The sequence below is a fragment of the Megalobrama amblycephala genome, linkage group LG18 (genome assembly GCF_018812025.1).
Source record: "Megalobrama amblycephala isolate DHTTF-2021 linkage group LG18, ASM1881202v1, whole genome shotgun sequence".
Lineage (NCBI taxonomy): Eukaryota > Metazoa > Chordata > Actinopteri > Cypriniformes > Xenocyprididae > Megalobrama > Megalobrama amblycephala.
The window spans coordinates 17,047,149-17,068,289 of record NC_063061.1 but is presented as its reverse complement, the minus strand read 5'-3'; the positions used below and the strand labels follow the sequence as shown (position 1 = coordinate 17,068,289).

The 21,141-nt window shown below is 35.2% G+C and overlaps 3 protein-coding genes across 9 annotated transcripts in view; 1 reads left to right on the top strand and 2 right to left on the bottom strand.

Moving 5' to 3' along the window:
• Positions 1-21,141, top strand: part of LOC125252666 (serine/threonine-protein kinase pim-2-like) — a 681,247-nt gene that overhangs the window by 18,535 nt on the left and 641,571 nt on the right. The gene's annotated exons all lie outside the window — the stretch shown is intronic.
• havcr1 (hepatitis A virus cellular receptor 1) lies at positions 383-5,449 on the bottom strand. 6 transcript variants are annotated; one of them, XM_048166147.1, is made up of 9 exons: positions 5,276-5,433; positions 4,606-4,947; positions 4,162-4,248; positions 3,804-3,890; positions 3,507-3,599; positions 3,360-3,412; positions 3,194-3,269; positions 3,048-3,084; positions 383-699 (listed from the first exon to the last, which is right to left on the bottom strand). In XM_048166147.1, the coding sequence occupies exons 1-9, from the start codon at positions 5,328-5,330 to the stop codon at positions 570-572; spliced, it is 960 nt and encodes a 319-aa protein (XP_048022104.1). In that variant the 5' UTR covers positions 5,331-5,433; the 3' UTR covers positions 383-569. The 6 variants fall into 6 exon arrangements, with proteins under 6 accessions (XP_048022104.1, XP_048022105.1, XP_048022107.1 ...); XM_048166148.1 differs by having other exon boundaries at positions 3,360-3,409; XM_048166150.1 differs by lacking the exon at positions 3,804-3,890 and having other exon boundaries at positions 3,360-3,409; positions 5,276-5,449.
• On the bottom strand, positions 5,595-18,364 carry havcr2 (hepatitis A virus cellular receptor 2). 2 transcript variants are annotated; one of them, XM_048166167.1, is made up of 7 exons: positions 18,331-18,364; positions 10,854-11,192; positions 10,691-10,759; positions 10,496-10,564; positions 10,354-10,403; positions 10,117-10,201; positions 5,595-6,175 (listed from the first exon to the last, which is right to left on the bottom strand). In XM_048166167.1, exons 1-7 carry the CDS (start codon positions 18,347-18,349, stop codon positions 6,132-6,134), a joined length of 675 nt encoding a protein of 224 aa, XP_048022124.1. In that variant the 5' UTR covers positions 18,350-18,364; the 3' UTR covers positions 5,595-6,131. The 2 variants fall into 2 exon arrangements, with proteins under 2 accessions (XP_048022124.1, XP_048022123.1); XM_048166166.1 differs by lacking the exon at positions 18,331-18,364 and adding an exon at positions 11,678-11,791.

Sequence of the window (21,141 nt, the reverse complement as noted above, 5' to 3'; positions counted from 1 at the left end):
TTGCCCCTAGTCATCAGAGCCCACAAAGTGTATGACTTTCTCTAAGGCATTGTTGTCAGGGGTTTCCCTTCAAGATGTTTGTGATGCACCTGAAAAACTGCAGGATTTATTTATCATAAGAGTGAGTTTGTTTTTTGTTTGTTATATGGAGGAAGGAAGTTTCCTATGTGTGACTGGAGAGTGAGTGTTATGTGTGTTATAGAAGGTGTGAACCATCATGATTTGAATTACAGATAACAGAACATTTTTATGTCCTCCTTTACAATCTAGTTTCACTTCTAGAGCCCTGAATTGGCATGAACTCTTGTAGCCTGGTCATATGAAGGTTATGAAAAAAGTACAGCTAAAACACATTTGTGGTAAATGAATCATTTAAACTTTGTTAACTTCAGATTAGTTTTAATAATGATATAGTGTTGCAGTTAGCCTCTAGACATCAGAGAAAGGATAGTCCAGAGAAAGGATTCCTCTGATAAGCAATTGCTGTCACATTATTACAAACAATACAGAAAACAGACTCCACACTGATCAACTTAAACGTTAACAATAAATGTGAATTTGCCAAGATATTAATGCCACTGTTCATATTCATTTTCAGTCTGTATTTGATAGACATTTTCCACAGCCACCTCTCTGTTGTACAGGCCCACAGTGCTGCCAGAGTTACTGTAGATGACCGAGATGTCCGAGTTCTGGGCTCTAAAGGAGAAAAAAAATGATAAGAAGCATTTTGCTTAATGACCAGCGATGCCCATGACATGATCAGGTGTCAATACAAACATAAAATGACCTAATTGAAGGATTGTGTTCTTTTTTGATATACTGACTGTGATGTGTGTTGCATCCTTCACATCATTTATTTTTTATTTATAATATGCACAATATTATTCCCTAAATAATTAAAGGATAAACTACCATTAAAAAGACTGGGGTCGAATTTTTAATGATTTTGAAAGAAATCTCTTACGTTCATCGAGGCATTTAATTGATCAAAAACAGTACTATATTATGAAATATTATTACAATTTAAAATGACTGTTTTTAGGTTGAATATATTTTAAAATGTAATTTATTCCTGTGATGACAAAGCTGAATTTTCAGCATCATTACTCAAGTCTTCAGTGTCACATGATCCTTCAGAAATCATTCTAATATACTGATATGCTGCATTTCTTATTATTATCAATGCTGAAAACAGTTGTGCTGCGCAATATTTTTCTGGAAGCCATTGATGCTCCAAGGATTCTTTTATGAATAAGTTTAAAGGTCCAGTGTGTAATATATAGTACGATCTATTGACAGAAATGCAATATAATATACATAACATGTTTGCAGTGGTGTATAAAGACCCTACATAATGAACCATTATGTTTTTATTGCCTTAGAATGAGCCATTTCTATCTACATACACAGCGGGTCCCCTTACATAGAATTCGCCATTTTGCGCCGCTATGTTTCTACAATAGCCCCAAACCAGGGTTGCCAGGTTTTCACAACAAAACCCGCCTAATTGCTACTCAAAACTACCCAGTCAGAGGGGGTCCACCGGCAAAAATCGCGTTCTGGGTGGGTAAAATCCAAGTTTTTAGCTGGGTTTCCCCAGTACAATTCGCATTCCAGGGGCTAAATATCGCTTCAACCTGCGTACATGAAAAACAACCCGTGGCAGCAGTGTTAAAGTAGCCTGATTCTGCGAGAAAACCACAGACTTGGCAACACTGCCTTAAAGGGGTATGTATGTAATATATGTAAGATTTTTACTTTAATAAAGCATAAAAATACCCAAATATGTTTGCAGATATTTAGGAAACATGCTAAGTTCACCTACTTGTTCCTTAGAAAAACAATGCTACAGCCAGATATTCTACTTTGAAAATGTGCGTTCTGTGTCGGAATGTCTGTCTTTGTTTTGGTCTGTGCAAAACCGCGTGCTGCCAGTCTATCCAATAGTATTTCGACATCACAGGTTGCCAGTTGGCGGAAAACCACGTATTGCAGCCATGGAAACCAGCAAACAAACTGGGTCAGAGAATCGCAGATTCTACTTGACCTAAAAAGCCTCTGAATCCATCTAAAAATCTCTATGAACGACAGCATATTAAAACACTTATAAATCAACTCATCAGCTTACAGTGTGTAAGTCTCCTCAGCTTTCATTGTCAATTGCACTCCATCTTGTTGTGTGTCCAAACCGCATCTTTGAACGAGGGGGGTGGGGCAAACAATATTTTGAATTTGGACTGCAGTACCTATTTCGACCACTGGGTGTCATTCCTACATAGAGCTCCTTTAAACAGACAAACTGTTCTACACAGTGCGTTTGCTTGACTGGCTACTCTCTGCTGTCTCAGACAACTAAATCTTTGTCCTGTGTTGGCCACCGTAGCTTCTCTGTGGGCTTCGAAAGGGAATGGAGAGTGGCGGACTGAGCCGTTGGTTGCATTTTGCCACCTCACCACTAGATGCCACTAAAATTTACACACTGCACCTTTAAAAGAACAGCATTTATTCTAAATTTAATTTGCATTATTTTAATTTTTTTGTAACTATGCAAAAACTTTTGATCTGCCACTTTTAATCAGTTTAATCAACCTGAATATCACGGCAATTCGTACAACCTCACTCGTACATATTCATAGTTTTTTTTTGCTAAATCACACTTTTTTCTGGAGTTGCCAAATTTGTGACCCTAACCGTATGAATTAGTACTAGTGAGGTTGGACGAATTCATACAAATTAGCTACCTTATAAAATACGTACAAATTGGTCTTGAGATGGTGTTGGTTTAATGGGTCCTTGCTGAATACTGATATCAATTAATATTAATTGATATTAATACTGACCCCAAACTTTTGACAGTAGTGTTTGTGTATATTTTTGTTTTAAATAGAAATGTTTTAGCAATTGGTCAGCATAATGAAAAATGTAAATTCATATTTCAGTCGATTGTTTTTATACATCTGTTTTTTAATTAAGATAACTTTGGAATTGTTTTTAATAATTTTAAATTAAGCATAATTAAGTAGCACTTCAAAGGATTGACTTACATGTCTAATGCAGCTCTTGTTTTCTTCTTTTGCTTCCCTGATAATAGAAAAGACCATTTCATTTTATAAATAAACGTGACGAGAGGATATTGCAGTGAAATTTGAAAGTGTGAATTTCTCAGTAGTTGTTCTCAGTTTGGACTCACATATCAGAATGCCAACAATGACTATCAAAGCCAGCAGTAACAGGATAACAGGCACAATAACTGCAGATGCATTTACCTTTAAGAACAAATCAGAATCAAGATATCAAGTCATTATTGTTTTAAACTGTAAAACATGTAAGGCTTCATGTTGAGGTGAAATACTCACACTCTCTTTGTGTTCCACATGGGACAATTCAGGATCCTCAACTGTGGTTTCTGCTTTGTAATGAAAAACGCAATCAGCATATTTGCAAATACATTACTGCATGTTACAAACTATTAAAAATGGCACAGATCATCTGCTGTGTCATACCGTATGTATTAGACGTCCACAGTCCAACAGTGCTGCTCTCGGGAGCATTTGAAGAACTGACGAATGAAGAATTCTCTTGTATTTTATTCGTTTCTATAAAAAAGGATATTGTCACAGAATGTTTTTTTGACACTACCAATTTAAATGTCTTGAAAGAAAGCAGAGATCTTTAATGACTAAATATTTGTAAAACACGCAAGAGCCAAAATCACACCACTTAATCATTATTAATAATGATAAATTGCATTTTTTTTTCTTCAATCATTATAGATTCACTGCCAGTTAAAATCATAATACCTCCTGATGTTTCAGTAGTCTGTGATTCAGGGGTTATAAGCCCAGAACTACTGGTTACCAAAGGCTCTGGTGTGGTTGGACCAGGTGCTTTGAAACAGGATGTAGAATTTTCCTTTTTTAATGTTCAAACTCTCACATGAGCATGAGCTATCAGAAAACTGCTGACAGTATTGACTTCACACAGAACTGATCTAATCTGTGATGACTGAATGGCGGAAATAATGTCAAACAATTGTCACCATCACCAAAAATACTTACTTTTTAGACTTGATTAACAGTACTGATTTGGTTTTGTGTGGTATGTTTTCATGATTCAGCCATAACAGATTCACAAAGAAACATAGAAACACACAAGTACCCTCTGTCATGGCAGTGGTGAATACTCCTGTGGTTTCAGATGTGCTGCTCGACAGGGATGTAGTTTCCCATGTTGTTGGAATAAGTGCTTTGAAGAAAGTGTATTTCAATGTGAAACTGTACTACTTTTTTAAAATCTCTACATAATGTTTTTTAAATCTACACTACCGTTCAAAAATTTGGAGTCAGTATGATTTTTTTATGTTTTTGAGAGAAGTCTCTTATGCTCAAAAACAGCTGTTCATGCTTTTTTTGTGTGTGAAAATTGTGAATTTTTTGACAGCATTTATTTTAAATATTTTTTGTAAGAATTGAAATGTCTTTACTATCACATAAATTATTTTACTTTTATTCCTTTACTTAAAAATCTTACTGACCCCCACAAAATCAAACAAAAATACATTTGTAGTGACTTTAGGCGTTTTGGCATTATGGCTTTGCTTACCATCTTCAACAATCAAGTGAACGTAATACATCTCATCATTAAACAGTCCGGGAACGTGTATACGGCATCCATATTTGCCAGAGTCTGTTTTTCCAATGTTAAGAATTGTCAGAGACACGTCGCCACGCCGTATTTCTCCCACCATCTGGTACTTTCCTGATTTTTTCCTCACCACTTTATCTCCATCAGTTCCAATAATTTCATCACCACAACCCATATTGGGAATGTCTCCTCTCATCCAGCATATTTCACATTTTCCATGGTATTTGCTGTCATATTTGCATGGCAAAGTGACACTCTCACCCTCGAAACTCTGTACGATGACTTCACTGCATTTACAAACTGAGAGAGAGAGAAAGTAGTAATTTTAAATTTAGATCACAAAATGAATTAAATCATAAAATGTTTTTTTTTTTTAAGTTAACAAACAAAAATAGCCTACATCTTATGTCATATTTTATTACAGTGTCCAAATTGTTATAGAAAATGTGGCTTAATCACATAAAATAATATTCTTAAGGGTTATTGCAAAATTAAATACTATATAAAACATAATATTTTAAAATATCACTAATAAAAACTTTAAATATATATATATATATATATATTACATTTTACTCTACACAAATTACTGAATGCAACCACATTTGAATTTAAACATGAAACTCACTTGTCAGAAAACAAAGAATCCAGGCTGTAAAGAACCAGCTGTGAAGATCAGTCATGATGAAAAGGTTTCACTCTCTCTAACAGCAATGCTCAAGAAAGCCTCATCTCTCTTCTTACATTGTAGCCCAACACACGGAAGTCAACATGCACATGACACCTTCTCAGCTTTGCTTGAATGTGCATCAGACTTCTTTTTTAAAGTTTCACTTCCATATAATCTGTGGTCAACTTCAAATGACCGAATGAGAGATTTATTAGAACTGAGAACATATTAACATCTAACTGTAGACTACTGCAGAAACACACACGTCTACAAAACATCACATGCGAGGTTGTACATATTTGTTTTTTATTAATATTTAAGTGTTTGTACATCGTTGTAACTTTTAGACTTCAGTGTTTGATGAACACTAGAGGCCGCTAATGTACCATGCTGATGTGTGATAAAATAGATTTCGTTTCCAAACAAACGGTTACAAAACTTTAAGCCCACGTGAAGTTTGGACAAAGAAACATTCAGTAATTGATTTCTGAGTAAGAGATGCATGACATATGATTAGAGTTAGATTATGTAAGCTTTTTACAAAAAGACTTGGCAAATGAAGATACAGGCTACAAACATATTACAGTGAAAAAGTAAAACAACAACAATAGCCTATAATGTAAATAAGTTATCTCAGATTTACGTTAATAATCAATCAATTATTAGGCTTATATAATATAAATATTAGGCCCTGAGAACAAAAAGTCCACATCACCACATACATGTGGTGTCATTTACAGTCATAGTGACCTAGAATCTGATTATCACACCATATTCAAGTGTGGTTGTTAGGGTTGGGGGGACCTGACAGATTTTAACTTCCCCTGCTGCTGGTGCGTTTTCTTGAGCGCCGCAGTCCTGAGGGCAAAAAGTTCAGAGAGATGCGTTAATGCACAGTAAGCAGAACTGGCTATGAGTTGCCTCTTTCACTTCCACTCAATGAGAGCCAAATTTAATGTCTATGCAGCATGAGAATCTGCAGAAGTTTCCACACAGCCATATGGAACGAGCAAGTGTTTGCTTCTTGTTTATGCATTATATAATCTATCTATCTATCTATCTATCTATCTACAGTGCTCAGCGTAAATGAGTTCACCCCCTTTGAAAAGTATTTTAAACAATATCTCAATGAACACAAAAACAATTTCCAAAATGTTGACCAGACTAAGTTTAATATAACATCTGTTTAACTTGAAAGTAAGGTTAATAATATAACTACGATTACACATTTTTCAGTTTTTCTCAAATTAGGGTGATGCAAAAATGAGTACACCCCACAACAAAAACTACTACATCTAGTACTTTGTACGGCCTCCATGATTTTTAATGACAGCACCAAGTCTTGCATAGAATGAACAAGTTGGCGACATTTTACAGCATCTATCTTTTTCCATTCTTCAAGAATGACCTCTTTTAGAGACTGGATGCTGGATGGAGAGTGATGCTCAACTTGTCTCATAGGTGTTCGATTGGGTTCAGATCTGGAGCCGATGAATCACTTTCACCCTGTTCTTCTTCAGAAATCCAACAGTGGCCTTAGATGTGTGTTTAGGATCATTGTCATGTTGGAAAAGTGCACGACGACCAAGGCCACGGAGTGATAGTAGCATCTTCTCTTTAGAGCAGTACATCTGTGACTTCATGATGCCATCAATGAAATGCAGCTCCCCGACACCAGCAGCACTCATGCAGCCCCACATAAGGACACGGCCACCACCATGTTTCACTGTAGGCACCATGCATTTTTCTTTGTATTCCTCACCTTTGCGACGCCATACAGTTTTGAAGCCATCAGTTCCAAAAACATTTATCTTGGTCTCATCACTCCAGAGTATAGAGTTATAGTAGTCTTCATCAAACTCTAGGCGGGCTTTTTGTGCCTGTGCTTTAGGAGAGTCTTATTTCGTAGACAGCACCCATGCATGCCATTCCTCTGTAGTGTACGCTGTATTGTGTCACGGGAAATAGTCACCCCAGTTTGGCTTTCTACTTCTTTAGTTAACTGCAGTGAACTTGCATACTGATTTTCTTCTTCCTGTCGAGGTGTTAACTTCCGTGGATGACCTGGACGTCTCTGTGAGATGGTTGCAGTTCCATCTTTTTTAAATTTTTGTACCATTTTTGCTACAGTATTCTGACTGATAAGTAAAGCTTTGCTGATCTTCTTGTAGCCTTCACCTTTCTGGTGTAAAGAAAAATTATTTTCTTTCTCAGGTCTTGTGACATTTCTCTTCCATGTGGTGCCATTGCTGACAGCATGAAATGAGAAGGGGTTTTAACACCCTTTTAAATAGTCTGTCTACTGGACACCTGCGTAATGAATAATTAGACTCACCTGTGGTTGAATTCTTGTTAAATTAGTCTAAAATGTAGCTTTGCTCCAGAGACTTTCAGTGGGGTGTACTCATTTTTGCATCACCCTAATTTGAGTATAACTGAAAATTTTATTCTCTAAGTTATATTATTAACATTACTTTCATGTTATAAGTTAAACAGATGTTATACAAAACTTAGTCTTGTCAACATTTTGAAAATTGTTTTTGTGTTCATTGAGATATTGTTTAAAATGTTACTTTTCAAAGGGGGTGTACTCATATACGCTGAGCACTCTATCTATCTATCTATCTATCTATCTATATTAAAATTAAAGGGATAGTTCACCCCAAAAAATGAAAATTCTGTCATTAAAGGATTAGTTCACTTTCAAATGAAAATTACCCCAAGCTTTACTCACCCTCAAGCCATCCTAGGTGTATATGACTTTCTTCTTTCTGAAGAACACAATCGGAGTTATATTAATAAATATCCTGACGCGTCCAAGCTTTATAATGGCAGTGAACGGAAACTGAAGAAAGTGCATCCATCCTCAGTTCAAAATGCTTACACAACGTCCTACGGCTTCCGTATTCAACATGAAAAATGCGTAACTGATGCAATGTGATGCTTTCTTGAAGTTGAATACAGAATGCGGTCTGGTGAAATCTAGATATTTTACATTATAACTTGTTAAATATGGATATTTTTTCTTACACAAATGCATCACTTCAGTTCAGAAGGCCTTTATTAACGTGTGAAGTACGTATATGATGGATGGATGTACTTTCTTCAGCTTCATACTCGTTGTTTCCCATTCACTGCCATTATAAAGCTTGGATGCGTCAGGATATTTATTAATATAACTCCGATTGTGTTCATCAGAAAGAAGAAAGTCATATACACCTAGGATGGCTTGAGGGTGAGTAAAGCTTGGAGTAATTTTCATTTTAAAGTGAAGTAATCCTTTAATTACTCACCCTCATGTTGTTTCAAACCTGTAAGACTTTCATTCATCTTCGTAATACAAATGAAGAAATTTTTTAATCGGAGAGTTTTCTGTCCCTCTATTGACAGCTTCACAACTACCACTTTCAAGCCCCAGAAAGGTAGTAAAGACATCATTAAAGTAATCCAATATTATTATTTATTTATTTTGTGCAAACAAAGCACTCACATTGCTTCATAAAATAGAGAAACCACTGGAGTCACATGATGTACTTTAATGATGTCTTTACTACCTTTCTAGGGCTTGAAAGTGGTAGTTGTGAAGCTGTCAATAGAGGGACAGAAAACTCTCAGATTTCATCAAAAATATCTTAATTTGTGTTTTGAAGATCAATGAAAGTCTTACGGGTGTGGAATGACATGATGGTATGGAAGAGGATTAGGGCCAAGCAATAATAAAAAATAAAACCATCTCGAGATTAAAGTTGTTAAATTTCGAGAAAAAAGTCGAAATAAAATGTTGAGAATAAACTCGTTAAATTACGAGAAAAAACTTGTTAAATTTTGAGGGAAAAGGTCGAGATAAAATGTTGAGAATAAACTCGTTAAATTACGAGAAAAAAACTCGTTAAATTACGAGAAAAAAATCATTAAATTTCGAGGAAAAAGGTCGAGATAAAATGTTGAGAATAAACTCGTTAAATTACGAGAAAAAAACTTGTTAAATTTCGAGAAAAAAGTCGAGATAAAATGTTGAGAATAAAGTCATTAAATTATGAGAAAAAAGTCGTTAAATTACGAGAACAAATTCGTTAAATTACGAATTTGTTCTCAAAATTTAACGACTTTTTTCTCGTAATTTAATGACTTTATTCTCATAATTTAATGAGTTTATTCTCAACGTTTTATCTCGACTTTTTTCTCGAAATTTAACGACTTTTTTCTCGTAATTTAACGAGTTTATTCTCAACATTTTATTTCGACTTTTTTCTCGAAATTTAACAACTTTAATCTCAAGATGGTTTTATTTTTTTATTATTGCTTGGCCCTAATCCTCTTCCGTATGATGGTGACTACTTAATGACAGAATTTTCATTTTTGTGCAAACGAACTAACAATATATTGCAAGAAAATTAATTAATTATTTACATTTGTACAATACTGTTGCTAGTTTTCTGTATTGCCTCTAATTTAAGCTTATGTGGAATTAAAAGATAATGATTGTATTACACTAATGTTTTAATTACATTGAGAATCACCAATGAGAACGAACAAAAATGTTAATTAGGAATAAATGTTACAGTAATAAGAATTCCAAACTAAAATATGCTTAATTAGGAAAATAATGTCACATTGCAAAACAAACTTCATTTTCTTAATTCTAATTTCTTATCTTCTTTATTTGGATTTTAGAAAAAAACGGGATCTGGACATGTTCATTAGAGGTTTCCTGAGATTCCCAAATGTATGCTTCTTACAAGTATTTAATATTTTTCCAGAGCTAGACCATTAGATTAATTACTTGCTAATCTACTTACTGAACAGAAGTGCGACGATTAAACCTGGGATGAAGACAATGGCCCCCACTTTTACAGTGTTTAAGACAAATGTTTCCATTGTTTCCTAAAATGACACACAGCATGTATGTAACATGTGAAACACCTTAATCATGTCCAAAACAAGTAAAATCAATATGCATATACATTTACATACATAACCAAGAACACATTCAAGCCAAAATATAGTCTGTCTTTGTAAACAGATGCTTGTAATACCTCAGTATGGACCACTGCACTGGGTTCATCTATGTAGATGTCAGTAACATCTGAAATAAATCAATTTCATTTACTCTTGTCAGATACTGGTTCATACTTCTTAATCACTTTCAATGTTGATTAAGTGTGGTCATGATTATACCTGCAGTTTTCGTTTCTGATATGACATAAAACTCAGTAATGAGTGTGGTTGGCTCTGATACATAGTAGACTGTGTGTAAAACAAAAAATGGTTAGTCTTGTTTAAATTTTTTTAATTAAATTGGTTGGGTTTGTCCATATTTGACCCAAACATGGGTTGAAACAACCCAGCATTTTTAGAGAAAGGTTTTCATACCTTGCTTTTCCTGCTTTACTGTTGTAGGGACTAGCTGGGTTTCTGCGATGACTCTGTTTGGATCCAGTCCTTATATGGAAGAGCATGAATAGTATCCCTCATCATGTCTGAACATAAACACATTGATTAAAAAAAAAAAATATCTAATTGAGTGGTTACTCACCATTGCTGATGAACAGATAAACATTGTAACTAATGTCATTGAAAAGCCCAGGGATCTCGATACGGCACACGTACATCCCAGCATCCCTGTTTTGAGCAGCCCTTATGGTAAGTGAAACATCCCCTCGGTCGAGTCCACTGGCCAAGCTGAATCTATGGGACTCTCTGTAGTTCACTTGCAAGCCATCGGAGGAGATAACAGTGTTCTCACAGCTGAACGCTGACTGATGTCGTCCCCAACAAATGCTCAATAGGCCATTGGCATTGATGTCGTATTTACATGGAAGAGTAACTGTTTCCCCAACCCGTCCAACCACCAGTTTTGATGATTCGCTGCAGGCTACAGCACAGAAACAGAGAGAAGTATCAACACTTGTTAGTTACATCATATAGGAACCAAATTATTAGATTCCTCATGCATTTCACTCATTTTTTTCCTCTTATAAAGGCATAACTTTCACAACAGGCTACATATCAAAACTAATTAAATAAAGTTGAAGTGAATCATGACAGAGACTTGGTGGAAAAGATACACAACAATACATAGAACAGTATACACAAAATATAATACATTTTCTAGTTAAAGAAAGTCAAATATCTGAACATCCTTAAAACAAGAAACATTTAAAGAAATTGACTTATTATATCTTAAGTATTTTTTGTATCCCTTCTTCATTTAAGCATAAGCTTTATTAAGTGTTGCTTAAGAAGCAAAACTGTAAAAGAGAGGTAAAACTCAGGTAATACTGATACTATTTTTTTGCACTGCACAGAAATGAAATATACATATTATAGTACTAGTGAAAAAGTATTATTTATACTTACTTGCTACATGTATACTTGAGATAACAAACAGAAAAACAATCATTTTCTTTGCTGTGGTACACTCACAAAGTCACTAATTCACGTGTAAATGGCTCATATACTAAAAATACAACTTCTCTTTTTTATCAAGGCTGTTCTCCAATAGGAAAAACTTCAACATGCTATTGGTTCCAAAGCCAGACAGATACATTTTGTATTCTTTTAATTGTTAATGTGATGTATTTTAATATATATTGTTCAAAAGTTGTTTAAAAAAATAAATTAATACTCCTGTTCAGCAAGGGCTCAAGAAGCAAGAATTAAATTGATCAAAAGTAACAGCATATATAAAAGATTTCAAATGATTGAGCAAATAAAGAGAAATATTGAAAAAGTCTCACTGACCTCAAACTTTTGAATAATACTGTATATGAGAGAGATACTAGGAAATAATAATAATTATAATCTTTAATGATAAAATAACTCAAGTATTATTTAAAACCTGTTGGGAACTTTTCCATGTGTCATAGTTTGTGTACATGCATGAAAAGCATGTATTGATTTATTAATGATTAATGGGATTGAAAATTAGTGGTTATGCTTTTACTGAATGTATAAAGTTTATATTTCAGTTTCCAAGAAGGCAGCATTGTTATGTATTAAAAAAAAACCCCAAAGAAACAAATCCCATAATTTTCCCTTGGACATCAATGAAGTATCTCTAATTCAACAAAATTAACAAGAAATGCCACACATGGCCACAAAAGTATCCTCGTCAACTTCCTTTTAAAGGGGGAATTTCTTTCTTCTTTTTTTTTTTTACATTGACCATTGCTGACAATACAGTTCACGAGAGGCCATTTCAAGTCTAGACAGTCATATTTCCTTGAGACTGGAGGCTCAGTTTGAGGAAAGGTGATGTAATGTTTTTGGTAAAGCTAACTTCATTGCAAATCACATTCAAACAGGTTTCCATCTTTCAGTGTCAGTGCTTCACATGGCACAACCACAGACCCCAAACTTTAATAAGCAGCAGCAAAAGAGCATGTGTCCTACCAGCTTGAAAATGTTCTCATTTCTGATGTTCATCTTTCTACTCTCAAATGCAGTGACCTGGGGGGAAAAAAGCTATGGCATCAATCGGATATATAGCTGCAAAGTAGTAGGTTTTTACAGAGACTGTTTTTTTTTATTAAAAATCAAAGGGTAACATTAAATTAATTACATGAGTCATTAGTATTAAATATTACACACTTCATCATTACTTGATTGTTGTTGTGACTGGTTCTCAAAAGAGAATTTCCTAATTTTCGTTAAAAACTACTGCGTTTACGAGAACAAATGTGGTTTGTGAGCAATTTTTTTTCAGCCTCCTCCTCCTTATATGGTGTCAGACCACACTCAATGAGCAGCGCTTGCATTAACAAACAGATGTTCTCACGTATTTGGATGAATTATGACTTCAGTTTCTGTCTGTTTTTCACACAAAAGCAATTCTGCATTTATTTTTAAGTGATGACGTGAGGCCGAGTATGGTGTCTCATACTCGGAATTTGTGCTCTGCATTTCACCCATCCAAAAACACACTTTAGTGAACACATACACTGTGAACACACCCTGAACAGTGGGCAGCCATTATTTTTAAGACACATTATGACAGGTTTTCTTTAACTCATCAAAATATCTTACTGAGCGTTCATCCACTTTGGTTCTATTGAAGAATGAGTCTGGGGTCTCAATTATTAACATCATGATGTGTAAAACCCCCTTTCTTCTTGGACATCCTGGGCTTCCCCTTACAAAAAAGACGTTTTTTTTCAAGTGAAGAGCTCTTTTCCAAAACGCTATAAATCCATGTTAATAGTTTTCAAGAAAATTACATTTTTTTACCTAGACCTATACATTTTGTTAATATTCAATTTGTCCTGTTAAAATGGTCTATTGGCTCAGTCTGAACATGTTAAACAATGATTGTTAAATGAAACAACAATTTTGTTGTTTTGTTTTTTTTGTTTTGTTTTGTTTCGAAACGCTATAAATCCACCCTTTTTTTAGCCTTTTTATATAAAAACATCTAGAATCTCAGTATTAATTGGGTAACTATATGTTTTAAACAGTTTATTGAACAGTCTGATACGATGTCACACACTTGCGCACACACACATACGAGGCGAGGCGAGCCGAGACACCTTTATATTCAAATGAACCTATCTCGGGAACCGAGCCGAGTTGGCGCTCCGGACTCCAGGCCCCAGGTGTAGGTCTCACTGGCTCATCCAGGTCATCAAAAGTGTTAATAGAGTTTAAAGCACTCATTTTGAAGACTAAGCACAAACAAACTCCCTCGCTTCAAAGAAACGCCGTGTCAGATTGCGTTGAACGCTCGCCGAATTATGATTGGCGAGAGGAGGATATATCGCATTTAGGCTAAAAACAGGTCTGGCGCTTATAGCGTTTTGGAAAGAAACTGCATCTTGTGGTACATTTTAAACAAGGAAATATAACGATTTGGCATAAAACATTGATGGAGCCGAGAATAGGTTCAGTACACAGCAAAATGGCATGACAAACTCATTTTTTTTAAATTTGGCGTTTATCGCGTTTTGGAAAAGAGCTCTTCAAGTGTTTATTTGTATAGCCTACTTATTTTAAACTAAAAATAAGAAAGTATACTTTCAGTCTAATTTGTACTTCTCAGAAATATAGGCTTAAAATTGCACTTAAGTATGCTTGACTTATACTGACAGAAAAGTGTAAGTAGGCTATATTTGGCTTATACTTGTAGCCTACTCAGTCTTTTGATCGAGATATACTTAAAAGTATAATTAAATATTCAAAGTATACTTGGCTTGAAGTTGTGTTTACTCTTTTGACTGAGTAGTTTTACATACAGTCTTATAAACATGGACCCTTTTCACATGTCCGGGTTTCTTGAAGTGGAAGTCGTCATAATTGGGTAAAATTCTATGGCGGTGAATGAGTGAATACATTAAATATATTTTTTTGCACCCCCATTTTCTCAAATAGCAAAAGAATTTAAATCGAATTTAAAAATTTAACAACAGTGTTTTCACAACTTATAATAAGAGGAAAAAAAAAAAATATATATTGATAACTGCAGTCGGAAGAGAGAAAGATGTCATTTTTACCGTCACTCCCATAGCCGCTGTATTAGAAACAGTCTTACAGCAGCGTTAACTAAGTATAGTGTTATAAATGTGCATACATAAAAAAAAAAAAAAAGAAAATATAAAAAACCCATTAAAACGCATCATCACAGTCTGTAAAAGGGTCCACTGTTTGAAAATATGGATTTATAAACAAAACAGATATATTCTTAATTCTGAGTATCTGAATAAGTGTGGTAAACCTTCATTAATCTTCGGAACACAAATTAAGATGTTTTTGATTAAATCCGATGCATAGACAGCAATGGTACTTCCTCTCTTAAGATCCATAAAGGTACTAAAAACATATTTAAATCAGTTCATGTGACTACAGTGGTTCTACCTTAATATTATAAAGCGATGAGAATACCTTTTTTGCGGCAAAAAAACCCAAAAATGACTTTTTAACAATATCTAGTGATGGCCGATTTCAAAGCACTGCTTCAGAGTGTTATGAATCTTTTGAGTCGAATCAGTGATTCGGATCGCGTATCAAACCGCCAAACTGCTGAAATCACGTGACTTTGGCTCTCCGATTCACTGATTCAATTCGTAAAGCTCCGAAGCTTCATGAAGCAGTGTTTTGAAATCAGCCAACACTAGATAGTGTTAAAAAGTCGCTATTTTGTTATTTTGCCGCACAAAAAATATTTTCATTGCTTTATAATATTAAGGTAGAACCACTGTAGTCACATGAACTGATTTAAGTTTTTAGTACCTTTATGGATCTTGAGAGAGGAAGTGTCATTGCTGTCTATGCAGGCTTTGCTGAGCCATCAGATTTCATCAAAAATATCTTAATTTGTGTTCTGAAGATGAACGATGGTCTTACGGGTGTGGAACGACATGAGGGTGAGTAATAAATGACAGAATTTTCATTTTTAGGTGAACTAACCCTTGAAGTATACTTCATAAAATGAACTTCTTTTTTGTAAGGGTCCCGCTGACAACCCGTTTCTTGGCTTTAGGAAAATTCTCTTTTCTTGCCTTTTCTCTTTTCTTGCCTCTCTAACTCTACAAATCAAATCCAGTATTCAAAAGAAGACCAAAAACACTACTTTTGAACAGAGACATCAGCTATGCTCATTCACAAAATCTAATTATTTGCTGTCCTGCCCAGTTGGCAATGTTCTTCTGTTGTCTCTTTCAGGTCATTTCTGTAATGGTGCTGCTTACTCTTTTTATTTTACTTGGGAGACAATTCCTCTAAATGATAATGCCAGCTTGGCCATTCGCCTGGCTGGGGGTTAAAACAATCTAAAAAACCTGTGAAATCAAAAAGGCACTTAAACAGCTGTTTAACTGTGACAGCTGGGAGGGAAAACACACGCTGGACATTCATTATGATCATTTTTTATGGTACTGATAATTATTTTGCATAACCCCCAGTCATTTAAGAGCTCTCTTTTCATTTTCTCTAATTGCCAGCAGATCTGGAGAGTGCTTCACAAAACCATAAGGGGGACTATTTGAATTTTGTAATCATTAATCACATTTTAAGGTAATATAACAAGATGAACCGATCAGAATCAGTGCGACTGTTGGATTCAGTGGGAGAGTATTATTTCAGAGGCATATAGTTTGAACCCTGTTGTGTTAAGAAAAGTTGAACACGCTGACTCGCTGGGCAGCATGTCGTAATTGTTTAATGTAATAACAGATGCAAGTAAACAGGTTTATTTCTAATCTTGTAGACATTGAATGCTTCATGCACCTTCTGCTTTCCTCTGAGAAAACAACCTAGTCAAAACGTCTGTGGAAATCTTAAATGCAGGCGCACTCTGGCGTGTGATTCAATTTCAGATCACCTCTTATCTGAGTTGACTGCAGGTTGACCACCATCCAGAATGACACGAACCTGCTGGGTAATTGGACTTTTTTTTCAGAGGAACATTCCGAAGACAGGACAGGAGGTTTATTTGAGGTTGTAAACGCACGTAAATGCAATATAAAAGCTTACACGGGTCATGCTCTGGTACATGTGCTGGACAAGGCTTCAGGCATCTCTCTCATTCATGTAACATAAGCAGATGCATGGGCTTATATATGACTCGTTTTACATATATTATTTTTTATATCCTATCTTAATAATAAATGAGAAGCACCATTTGCTCATTTGTAGATACTCCACACCTGTACACACTCACATTTTTGGCATTCAAGGCTTTAGCTATTGTCTTGTCGTCCATTCAACAGCAGCATCTAACACTGTCAAGCACTTTCAGCAATAAATAGAAATGACAAAATGTGTTTACACCTTTGAAATATTGTAGTAATTAGCATCTTGCTCATTATGGGTCTTCTCAGACTGAAAGGAGATTAATTAAGTTGCTTTGATTACAATTTCGCATATACATCTTTATCTCCCTTATATAAATTAACTTAACATTAATTAATTATGTCCAGCTGGAGGGAACTTAAAAATTGAGTTTAGACTCATGCTCAGACCTCCTATATCTCTCAAATGCGACTTTGTTTCTTAATTGTGACTATATATATCTTGCATTATATATGACAATTTTGACTTTATTTCTCGCAATAGAGACCTTTCCCCCCCCCTCACAATTGCAACTATATCTCACAATGTGACTTTCTAATTTTAAACTTTATCTCTTTTTTATTTTTATGTTGTTGAGATGGGCTTCTAAATATTTTAGATTTGAGGGGTGGGGATAATTTAAGAATCAGCCAAAAACAGATTGGCCAATCAGTAAGCTGAATTTTGTAGGTTGGTATTTACAATACAGTGATTAAAATACTGTTAGAATATAGCTGCAGTTTTAAACACTTGAAACAGGGTCACAATGGTATAACATAAGCATTAAGTGTGATCAATAAGAAACATTTCTCTATAGATTTCTGTGTGAAATCATATTACGAAGCAAACCCATTAAATTAATGGTTAAAAATTAATTAGCTTTATGGATCTTTAAACGAATCAATAGCAGTCAATGTAAACTGACCTCAACATTTCTTTTGTTGATTAATCAATACTTAAACATTAACTTAGGTCTTCATTAAAAGCCCAGTACATTACTGGGATACAAAATCATATAGTATCAATGTTGTTTATGCCAATAATGTGCTCTATGTGCCCCAATATATTTATGATATGCAGCTATTTACATACAAATGTGCTTATGATAAAATGTAATTCTGAGGGATGGGAGCTTATACAAAATTGGTGAAATATGTAATGCCTTTCAATTAAAAACATTTTAAAATGAAAATTTACACTGCTGTTCAAAAGTTTAAGATCAGCAGTGTTGGGGAAAATTACTTATAAAAGTAATGCATCACAATATGGCGTTACTCCCTAAAAACAGTAACTAATTGTGTTACTTAGTTACATTGTGTTACATTACTTTTGCATTACTTTTTCTCACCTGGGCTGGGCTTGCTTGTTTGTTTTTTAATAACATCAAAAAAAGTTTTATTTTTGGCAAATGTTAAGGTCCTTTCACACCAAAAGTGAAATTAGGCTGAAGGAAATGCATATTTACAAACCTTTCAGCTGTGCTGCCATTCTGGATTAAAGAAGAACAGGGACACGTTCAAGCTGCGCAACGTTTTGCTACGTTTTCCGGGATGAACGACATGTTTCCTGGAAACGGTGTGCAACGGTTTGAGATACATTGGCCGTTTCTCAAAACCAAGTTTGCAAACTTCGGACTCGCATCCTTGGTAGTTATGACTTGGCAAGTTCGACTCAGGAGAACGAGCTCCCGTGGACGGGAGAACACAAGTCCGGTGATTCTGCAAATGGAACAGCAGCGTTCTTGATAACGTCACTCAGCTCGCTCTGGCTTCTCCGGTTATCTCTTTGTGTATATTTTAGCCAACAATAAAACGAAATTTGTTATAAAACACCACTCTGCCTCTTTTCGTTTTATTTAAAAAACAAAAAAACAAAAACATATTAATAGTCTCAGGCAACCAGTGATTGATTATCTGCAATGTGCATATATTTATAACAAAACGAAATATTAAACAACCCTGCCTCTTTTCGTATATATTTCAAAAATATTAAATGTACTATCTGTGCTTACTCTGATTAACTTCACTGTAATAAAATGAAATAGGCTATAACATAAAACAAAACCATGTCTCTTTGTTTTATGTCAGTTTTAATGATCAATATAAAAGGTAAGAATATACAATAAGAAATAAAGCAAACAATTCAGTCAAGCGTACAAAATCAGCGCTTTAGTAGGATACAAAAGTTAAATAGCCATATATAAAGTTATGAACAAACGTCACGTTGCCCTCAGCCAAAACGGAGCCAGCGGCAAACGTCAGAAGGACAAGCCGAGATAAGGCTGCTCTCGGCTGGGTACATGAGCGCTGAGCGTCCGGTGATCGCCTGGATCTCACAACTCCGACAACGTCAGATCAAATTGTCAGAAAGGCGCAATCTGTATCAATAAAACACAAATTTGAGCTTTAAATCAACACATTCTCGCCTGAAAAACTCTTAAAACTACATATCATGACATAAAAACAGTAATATGTTTAAATTATGCGGGGTTTCTCCTTTACTATTGACGCTTGCTGGTTAGTGCGAGATGCATTCTGGGATACCTGGCTGTCTCAAGTCTGCACAAGTTACCTCTCGATGCATCCTCGATAAAAGGGGCGGATCAAGAACACATCCGGGAATTTGAACTGAACTTGGCTAGATGTGAACTTTGAATTGGAACAGTACTTGGACAGCGACTGATGACGTTTCACAAGTCCACGAGAGCACAAGTACAGACAAGTACGCATATTGAGAAACGGCCATTTTCTCTTGTTTGGTGGGTGTGTCAGAAATGTCAGCCCAATCAGCGGCAAGATGTATATAAACCACGCGGTATTAAAGAGACAGCTCGCACAACGGGTATTAATGTAACCTAAAAAACTATACTTATATATTTTGCTATTGTATTTTGGAGTGACACTTTAATAAACTTTTCTATACTCCTCTGATTATATAATTATAAATATTACAATACCATAGCACAACAACAGTGATCAGCAAGAATGATAAGCCTAATACTCACGATAAAAATAATATAGATCAACACAGTCTTGGAGGGAAGAAGTGGATTATCCTTCACCTGAAATGTTTGTCTTTTCATGCTGAAATGCGAGGCCAATGTTGTATCACAATAATTAGAAGTTCCACAAATCCCTTCACTCGATTGGGGTGGTCTCTTTTATTCAGGACGGCAAGGGCAGTGACGGTAACATCGAGCATATTTTGCAGTATTAAACACGTACCGATTTTCAAACACGTACCGATTTCACACAAAGAATGGCCTTCTCAGCTGCCATAGTTGGCGTCATCAGAACAGGGTGTTCAACGCACCACCGTTTCCGTTTAAAAAACGTTTTGCAACGTTTTGTCGGGGCTGAATGCAGCCCAGGATACATGAGAAGGAAGTTCAACACTCTTATTTCAAAATCTAATATAAAGTAAGTTTTGCTTAGTATGGTTGAATTAAATTATTGAAGGTCAGCAGCAAAGACATTGGTTAATAATGTGAGATTAAATACATAATTTGTGTAAATAATCAAATAAATGCAGCCTTGGTGAGCATAAAAGGCTTCTTTTAAAAGCATTAAAAATTTTATCGATCCCAAACTTTGGAACGGCAGTCTATAGCATTCTGTCAGATTTTAGCGATGAGTTTTCGCATTATAAGCTTTGCAAGCAGCACTTTCATGATTAGCTGTCTCGGGAATACTTAATATATTGACATTGCAAATATTTGATGCTAAAAAATTGCTTAACGGCTGAGAGCGGCTATCAGTTATACCCCACAAAAACCATTAAATTCCAAGGGCCCTTGGTTCTATGAAAAGTAGCAAAACCAGTTGTACTCATGTAGCAGAAACAACGTAACCTCAGTGTCTCTCCTGCACTTTTCAAATATTAATATGGGCCCTAAAGCTCTTGTCTGATCATAACCCTTCTTTTTTCCAGTGATATTGCTCTTTTGTCTCTCAGCCATCTCTCTTTCTACAGTCTTTCTTCAAATCTCCCTCTTGCTCACTCTGTCTCCTCCCCCATCATGAGTGGATACGCCCCCCTACTGCTGATTGGCAACAAGTGTGTTGTGGTGCTCGGTCTGATCCACTTGTTTCTCAGAAATCACTTTCTGCACCTTTTAAAGGATTACTCCACTTTCAAATTAAATTTTCCTGATAATTTACTCACCCCCATGTCATTCAAGATGTTCATATCTTTCTTTCTTCAGTCGAAAAGAAATTAAGGTTTTTGATGAAAACATTCCAGGATTATTCTCCTTATAGTGGACTTCAATGGCCTCCAGA

Coding starts and splice junctions, on each gene's coding strand:
- havcr2 (XM_048166166.1), bottom strand. CDS start 11,720: ATGATTGTTTTTCTGTTTGTTATCTCAAGTATACATGTAGCAA. Junction 10,760..10,853: donor TTATCTGTTCATCAGCAATG/GTGAGTAACCAC, acceptor CTTCCATATAAG/GACTGGATCCAAACAGAGTC. Junction 10,565..10,690: donor AGTAAAGCAGGAAAAGCAAG/GTATGAAAACCT, acceptor TTTTACACACAG/TCTACTATGTATCAGAGCCA.
- havcr1 (XM_048166147.1), bottom strand. CDS start 5,330: ATGACTGATCTTCACAGCTGGTTCTTTACAGCCTGGATTCTTTGTTTT. Junction 3,270..3,359: donor ATGTGGAACACAAAGAGAGT/GTGAGTATTTCA, acceptor TTGTTCTTAAAG/GTAAATGCATCTGCAGTTAT. Junction 700..3,047: donor ACAAGAGCTGCATTAGACAT/GTAAGTCAATCC, acceptor TTTCTCCTTTAG/AGCCCAGAACTCGGACATCT.